The sequence below is a fragment of the Dufourea novaeangliae genome, unplaced genomic scaffold (genome assembly GCF_001272555.1).
Source record: "Dufourea novaeangliae isolate 0120121106 unplaced genomic scaffold, ASM127255v1 scaffold343, whole genome shotgun sequence".
Classification (NCBI taxonomy): Eukaryota; Metazoa; Arthropoda; class Insecta; order Hymenoptera; family Halictidae; genus Dufourea; species Dufourea novaeangliae.
In genome coordinates this window covers 413,292-421,478 of record NW_015374236.1, presented here as the reverse complement: position 1 = coordinate 421,478, position 8,187 = coordinate 413,292, and the positions used below count along the sequence as shown (strand labels likewise).

The window sequence follows — 8,187 nt, the reverse complement described above, 5'->3', positions numbered from 1 at the left end:
TTTAGGAAACATTTCTTTAAAGTTAGTGCTTATGCTTCGTAAAGCCTTATGTATCGCATAGTATCGATAAATACCAAATAAACGAGAGTATCAAAGTACAGCAGCCGACGTAACGAATAGATTTAACTTCCGATCTCATCTCAACGGAACATTCGATATACATATAGCGTTAGTAAATACCTAATTTCCCCATTAATCAAAGTCGAAAAGCCAGCCAACCAACTGTAAACATTACCGGAAATACCAACGACAAATGGTATAGAACAACGACACGGTCTGAGCAAAACGATCTTTACCTCTTTATCCGATCGACGGTCGTACGGTCGTTTCCTCGGCGCGGCCGAGTGCTAACGACACGACAAGAATTCGAGAGTCCGCCCACAAGGGAAATGCCTACCTGCCCGTGGCGGCTCTCTCGAGGTTATGAGTCACGAGGCCGTCGCACGCTTTGCTAAATATCTCGACATTTTGTCACGCGTTTGTTCGCCCCTTAATCGCGGCACGTTCGCGTTTTTCCTACGGTTTTGTTCGTTCGACGAGCGGAGGAAAGGACGCCCGACATGATTGATTACCGGGGGGTTGCCGTGATCTTCTATTTTCAGATCGATACATTCGGACGGAGATGGAAAAAGTCAAGATAAACGGGGACAGAACTTCTGAGAAAAAAAATGGAAGAACAAAGAAAACTGAAAGGTGAAGCCTTGTACACGATTGGTCGGACATTTCGAAAGGAAAAATTGAATAGCAAAAGTATCCTCTCCGACATTTCTTCTGTATAATTTAATTGTTAGTAACGACGCGAAACTGCTGATTTAATTAAATTTTGTATTTTTTATCTACCTAGGTTATAATGATTACGGGACACTCTATATGTATGTATACCTACATACAAAACTTACCGTCAACGAAAATTGCCGCACGTAGGACGAAGCGAGAAGTAATGGACGTCCAGAAACGGTAGATACGACTCACTATATTTTACTTCACTGCACTTCACACAGACACAAACAAGCTGTCCCTTTTGCGGAAAACTCACTTCACGACTGGCAATCCGCTCTTACCAGAAAAATTTGTTTTTTTTTCGAACAGGTCTGGGTTAGAAATGTCAATCGATCGCGTCACCACAAAAATCGACAATCGAGAAATCGTGAATTTCCTTTTTCAACTATTTATCGAAAACGATAAATTGTTACAACTACCAACAAATGCGAAACGTTGATCGATTAATGAACGCTGCTCGAAAAAAACTGTTTCCCGCGGAAATACCGATCACCGACACTCAACCCGCTCGTACGAAACTCATCGCACAGTATTTGAATTTTAATAAATCGATTATTCGGATACGTGTGCAATTTGTCCATTGAAGTACACAAACACGATTTAATATTCGATTCGCGTGCACGAACGATAAGATCGGTAAGAAACAGCTATTCCATGGAGAATCCTCGGATTACCCATCGGCGAGAAATTCGAAAAATTTCCGTGACGTTCAAGACCGTGGCTACCATCCGAGTGTCGCTGAAAAAACGGACGCTCTCATCGAAGACGAGGAAATCGGTCGCGATGGCATCGAGGAGTTAGAATTACGACACGATCCTCGAAGTCTCCTTCGGTCCACGTACACGGTCGAGCACTCCCGACAAAGCAAGCCAGTCGTTTAACTCGGACTGGTTCGCTGTTGCTGAGGTCATTTTCGACGAAAACGGCCGAGTCCATTGATCGCCGTGCAACAGAAAAAAGCCTAACACACACCTTCGAACGGTCAAACCGCCAAATGTGTTTGATCGCGAACCTCTGGTAGACGAGAATGTAAACTCCTCTGATAATTTAACTCTCGCGCGGCACTCACAAATCAACGTACACGGCCACCGAGTCAGTCGATGGCGTGAGGTGAAATCACACCGAGGCTGTCCACGGACAAACTGTTCTCTACGAAAAAAAAAAAAAAAAAAAAAAAAAAAAAAAGAATAGAGACTCGCTAGACGCAACGGACCGAATTCCACGAAATTCCCGTATAGGAGTCTAACTACGGAACGGTCGAGGTTTTCGAAGCGGAACAGCCGCGATGAACCGCGCCACGACCGCTGTGAAAGCGACACGACACTGGATGAGAACGGGCAACAGGTTCGTCGGGTTGCCCTGAGGAACGTGACCACGGTACGAACAGGAGGGGAGGGAGGATAGGTACCGGCCAGGTAAGCCAGTGCCGCCATTGCTCCTGACGCAGCATCCACCGATTTGCAGTGGCGTAAACGCGCCGATATCCCGACCAAAGAGAACCAGCCAGCCTCTGTTCTTGTTCCCCCCGCCAATTCGATTCGCCTTTACATGATTTATGCCTGTTTCCTTTCCCTTCGCTTTGCAGTCTGCCCCTCGAACGGCTTTCGACTAATTTGAGAAAAAGGTAGCCGTGAACGTGCTTCTTGGAAAGTATGCAGCAGTGCTCTCTTTGTCGTTGATGTTTCTCGGAAAGGTTCTACCTAATAAGGGCATTGTAAACATTCATGAGCGTGCACAGAGGTCGACGGCTTTCAAACTTTTAACTTAATTCGTAAACCTTATACTACCATTATCTTTTCCACATTGATATTGTATCAGCAAGGAAATCTGTTAGCGATTGGATATACGGTTTATCGAGAATGTGTAAACGGGATAATTAATTGCGATAGTAAATCAAAATTATAGTAAAACAAAAGTTGACAGGTTTATTCTTCGATGAATTTTCTCCCAGCTTAAGTCCAACGTGGACAGGTAGCCTACAGCTGCCACTGTTTTTGACGAAAACATCCACCGATTTTGCAGTGGCGTAGAATAATCAACGATCCGACGGGATAATATTACAGGCTCTCTGATCCGAAGCGATTTCGCAAAAACGCAAAGAATATCAAAAGCCTGAGGAATCGTTAGCGATCGACTGTGGTATTCGTGAAGCTACAGCTGACGCAGCTATTAACGCTTTTATTCGGTTGTTTTGTGGATACCGCGGGATCCTCGCCTTGGGCATTATCCGCGCACAAAAGGTAGACAAAGCGTATTTAACGGGAAACGAAAGTATCCGCACGATGATATTTCTATGTTTCCTTTTGACCACGGTTCAATGCTTAATAACTCCATTTTATTGTAAATATACATTGGAGCAGAGATATTTAAATCAGTGGTTCGCAAACATTTCGTCACGAACCTCCATTTTTTGACCTATAAGCAAAAATATTATGGAATATTTTGAATAAGCAAATCTCATAGCGCTTAGGTCAGCACAGAGTGTAACAATTTATTAAATAGCAGAGCCGTCAAAGCACGACTTATCTCGTTTACGCGAAACATATGAACACGTAAATGCATGGTATCAATGTGACGCAATCTGACAGGCATTTTGATGAGTAACACATTTTCAAGCAGCTGCTACACACAGATACATCTGAACTTATTTTTTAATCGACTTTTCTGTTCTGGTAGAACCTCATGGAGGAAAGTTTCAAACCGTTCATTTACAGAAAGTCCTTGTACGACCTGTCTGTAATTAACTCAACGTGAAATTGTCATTATATAAATTACTGGATACCTTATATGCCTTTGCATAAAATCATTACACTATTTCCAGCTGTTAATGTCGTCGAAATAACATCCTCGAAATCAATTCTTTCTCTAGACTCTAGACCGACGAAATTCTCATTACGCCACTGCAGCAACAGGTTGTCGCCAATGAGAACCGCCGTGAATGGGCGCGTTCTTCCATTTCATAGCGGCGCGACCTGCCACTACGAGAAAACTGACCAATCTTTTAAATTTATGAATCTGTATAAATCCAATTACGAATCGATCGTTCAGCCGGACAAACGTATGAGAAACTTGATTTTGCAAACCAGTTGTTAGAACAGGATCGTGAAGATTAACGTCCACTGGAATGATCGATAGTTATTGGATTGATACAAATGACCTTGATTATTCATGTCCAGTTTCACACACAAAATATGTATACATATATGAATCAGTCATTTCATTAATAAAAAATCTGGCATCTTTTGTGTTTAAGTATTGAATGAATTGCCACTCAAATGTCGTTGTCGAAGTTTATTTATCAATTGCATTACACGCAACAATCAATTTAACGATTTTCAAATAAACGTTAACATTAACTAAACTAGAACCATTTTCTAATAACATTCAGTTCCTGTCAATGGCAAAGGTAGATACTTGGCAAGTACACAAAAAATGACGGAAAAACTGTTCTCCTAAAGCCTGCAAAGGTTATAAAAAGAAGTAGAACCTTTGGAATTCCACCAAAGAAACCGGATAATATTTGTATCAAAGTTGAATTGGTACCAGAGAATTTAAATCCTGAAAAACGTGTGCAAGAAGTAACGAACAGCTGAATCACCATGAAAACAAAGAATAAAAACTCAAACGCAAAACATTGCAACAAATTAAACGATGTTTGACAAAAACTACCTGTCTTTGAAGTCCAGTGGAGCACGAGCAGGAGAAACGAAATGTCAATGTGCATAACGTGAAACAAAACTGTAGTGGTGAAGCTCGATTCGATCGCAAGGTGGAGACACGGTATACGTTTCGAGAACGCGGCAGAGAACGGGAATCACTGTGAATCACTGTCAAAGATGTACATTCGTATGGAATTGTTTTGCATAGCGAGAGAAGGATCAACGAAAAAGGCACGGCGGTAGAATCAACGGAGTACGATGCACCGAACGGATAACACTCGTCCCTCCCTCTGACGTGAAACAGTCGATATTGACAGCTCTCACCTCGATCCAGGATAACCTCTCGGCCCGATCGACAACACTGACAACTCCTCTGCCACGTACCAGCTCAACGATCAGCAGGGCCATTTCTCGACGGAATGGCGTGTCTTTTGTTGAATCAGGAAAATGTTCATATTAAAATACCATCGGCGGACACTGTCGACGGTGTCACTTACTATTGCATCGAGGTTAGGATTGCTTCCATCAAGTGGACTGTAAAACACAGGTAAACGTTCACGATTTTTCTATTTCCAATTTCAATCTGTTTTACCTGCTTCTACGTTCGCGTTGCTCCTTTTGTATCTAAAAAACAATTCCCTTGCTCTAATTCTAATATACCTTGATCCGGTATATTGTTTTTGGAATTTAGTGAACAAAGTGGTACTGGCCTATTTCTTAGATGTATAACATTTATTCTCTAGAAAGAACTGTATACATTGCAGCATGGGCATATATTAATGCGTATTTTATACCGTAATTAAGCCTCTGTTGATCTATTTTCATTGGTATACTTTTACAGATACAACGAGTTTGTAGAGCTTCACGACAAACTTGTCACAGAACACTGCGTTGAAAAGGACATATTGCCACCGAAAAAGTTGATTGGCAACAAGTGCGAAGCCTTTGTAGAAAAACGTAGATTGAACCTGGAAGTATATCTGAATGCAGTCTACAACTATTTGAAGAAAGCAATGTCCCGAGAATTGGCTGTATTTCTGGATTTGCACATATACGATATATTTTTCCTGCTGCAGAGTATGGCTTTAGAGTTTTTCACAGAAGGCAACAGTTTGCTACAAAAATCTAAAACCTACAAATTTAATCCGCTACAGGTGACTAAAAACTTTCATACTTCATTTGCATATGTAACTCATAAGTATCTGAAAATATCATCTATGAAAAACGTCTCCTTTTCAGTTATATGCGATCAGCGAAAGATTGAAACAACCTTGTCCACCATTGGAAGTAGTTGACAAAAAGTTTGACTTTAGCCATATATTGGACTTCAATTCCCATTTAACTGGTCTTGAGATCGAAGGTAGTCTAGAGCCCTACAAAACCAGCAATATTTACACGTCCACGCTTTCGATCGAACTATCGAGCTTTAAAAATATAGAGGAATTAACGATTAATAGGTATCCCGTGGACAAGATATATCATATGGGCAATCTTCGAGATACGGTCGTACATTTAGTAGTAAACAACACGAAACTCCGAAACATCGTCGAGTTCGCAATGTGCGAGGAGGTGCATAAAATTATCGAGAATGCGAACGATTCTCACGTCTGGGTGAGAGTGACCCATCTAGATCTCAGCGACAATCGAATAGAAATCATTGACGAAGCAATTAAATTGTTGCCGCATATAGAGTGTCTAATGTTAAATAACAATCTTCTCTCCGAAATATCGAACATCACCTGGTTACCGAGATTGTCCCAATTGTACCTAGCGTCGAACAACTTTACGACTCTACCGGACGATTTGCATACGAAACTCGGTTACATCGTGTACATCGACCTGTCGCAGAACAAGTTAACTTCCTTATCAAGTTTCTCGAAATTATATTCGCTGGAGGGCCTGGACGTAAGTTGCAATCGCATCGAGAAGATCGAGGAGGTGAAAAACATCGGGCATTTGCCTTGTTTGGAGAACCTGAGACTAACCGGCAATCCAGTTTCAACGATCGTCGATTACAGAGTAAAAGTGTTGGAACCGTTCGGTAAGAGAGCGGCAGATATTTGTCTGGACAATGAGAAACCTAACCAAAAGGAACTAGACACGGTCTCCGTTCATCAGGCGCTTCGCATCGCCAGAGAGGGTAAATCGCCAACGTTCACAGCATCGGACGCGCCCCTTTTTTCCGCGGAAATCCCAAGCGTATAGAACAACATAAAGTTTAAATTCGAGACAATAGACTTTCCGCGCAAGGAACACTTTGATACGAATTTTTGTGATTAACTTGAGGCCCGTCTTTGAGAAGAACAGGAAATTTTATGAAAAGTCGAGGATAGATATCTTTATCGCATTCTGTTTACGAGATGATAAAGATTGTAAAGACGAACAAATTGATTTTCATGTGATATTACTTCGAAACCATACCAAACAAGTCGAATTCACGTGGAAAAGTTCCTTTTTTTAAGCTCCCATTTGAATCGGCAAACATCCGCTCGAATCACGTCTGTATCTCTTTTTATAATCGTATTTATTAACGGTCGATCGTATCGGTGCTTTTTATCACCTTTTAACAACATTGCTATTCAATCAGTATAAATGCATACCAAAACAGTAAACGAGTAGTTTAAACCTTAGATGTGTCGACTGTGTTTATGTGTAGCTAAATCCAGATTTTAGTAGATTTAGTAGACCCCGAAGACAGGGGAACAGAAATTTGTAGGAATCTCTCCGTGTATTTAATTGCTTTTAAATTGTATATTGCGTGTTACCATCATATATTTTTTATACTCGAAACATTTGTAAGTAAAAGCAATCGGATTGATTGAAGTTATTTATTTATAAAATGAGAGAACTTCGTTCTTGGTCGCGCGAGCTCATTGGTTCTCACATGTTTATGTAATTCGCTATACAAATTCGTCAGTTTCAATTAAATAAGTTCAAACAAGGATAGAGATACGAAATCGAAAATGTTGAGAAATCGCATTTTTAAAAGAATATCAGTTGTTTTAGAAAAAAGAACCTTATTTATTATGTGTGTCTGCTGCAAAGCGGGTCATTTAAATTATTAACACGTACACGTCGTGGGTTTGTGAACGATGCAACGGAAAATTAGTGGTTGATCTGAACAATGTCTGATACTTTTGCCGATCATTGAGATTGTTGTTATTTGTTGTATAAATCTTTAACACGACGTTGTTTTGAAAAATGTAACTACGTACGGTGTATCAATTTTATAATGGTTTACTACAAACTATCTATATGTATATAAGATGATAGAATATTTTGTTAATAAACAATTATAAATCAATAAACTGTGATAAGATGTAAACAAATGTTCGGTACAATTTTTCTGAAATGTTGGCGAATACAAACCCTCTGCTTATAGTTTTGCGCACCACAGCTGGAGCGAAAATCTTTGAGTCAATATATGCAAAGCTGACTAATTAATTATAAAGTAGTAGAGAGGTTCGACGATATTTTATTCGACTGTTAAAAAGTATTCTCATCGACAACAAACGATAATATGGAGAACATAAAGAAAACCGATATCTTTAAATTTATTTTTATTTAAACTTCCATATTGTTCGCATTACCTTTTAAACATTATACGTATCTCGACAATAGTAAAATGTCCATAAATAATAATAATAATCATTACGATGCTTACAATACTCTAAGCATACTTTCGTGTTATAGTCTTTTAACGTAGTACCTAAAACTAACACATACATAAGTTATCGTTTACAGAAGA

General features: G+C 39.9%; 1 protein-coding gene across 1 annotated transcript; it reads left to right on the top strand.

The window, feature by feature from the left end:
- Nucleotides 1-4,591: 4,591 nt before the first annotated feature.
- On the top strand, nt 4,592-6,840 carry LOC107192470 (nischarin). The gene is made up of 3 exons (XM_015581728.1): nt 4,592-4,986; nt 5,281-5,593; nt 5,679-6,840. The coding sequence occupies exons 1-3, from the start codon at nt 4,859-4,861 to the stop codon at nt 6,642-6,644; spliced, it is 1,407 nt and encodes a 468-aa protein (XP_015437214.1). The 5' UTR covers nt 4,592-4,858; the 3' UTR covers nt 6,645-6,840.
- The last annotated feature ends 1,347 nt before the right edge of the window (nt 6,841-8,187 follow it).

Excerpts from the sequence above, each read along its gene's own strand:
- LOC107192470 (XM_015581728.1), top strand. The coding sequence starts at position 4,859 with ATGGCGTGTCTTTTGTTGAATCAGGAAAATGTTCATATTAAAATACCA. Across the intron at positions 4,987-5,280 it reads AAGTGGACTGTAAAACACAG|ATACAACGAGTTTGTAGAGC; the intron begins GTAAACGTTCAC and ends ATACTTTTACAG. Across the intron at positions 5,594-5,678 it reads ACAAATTTAATCCGCTACAG|TTATATGCGATCAGCGAAAG; the intron begins GTGACTAAAAAC and ends TCTCCTTTTCAG.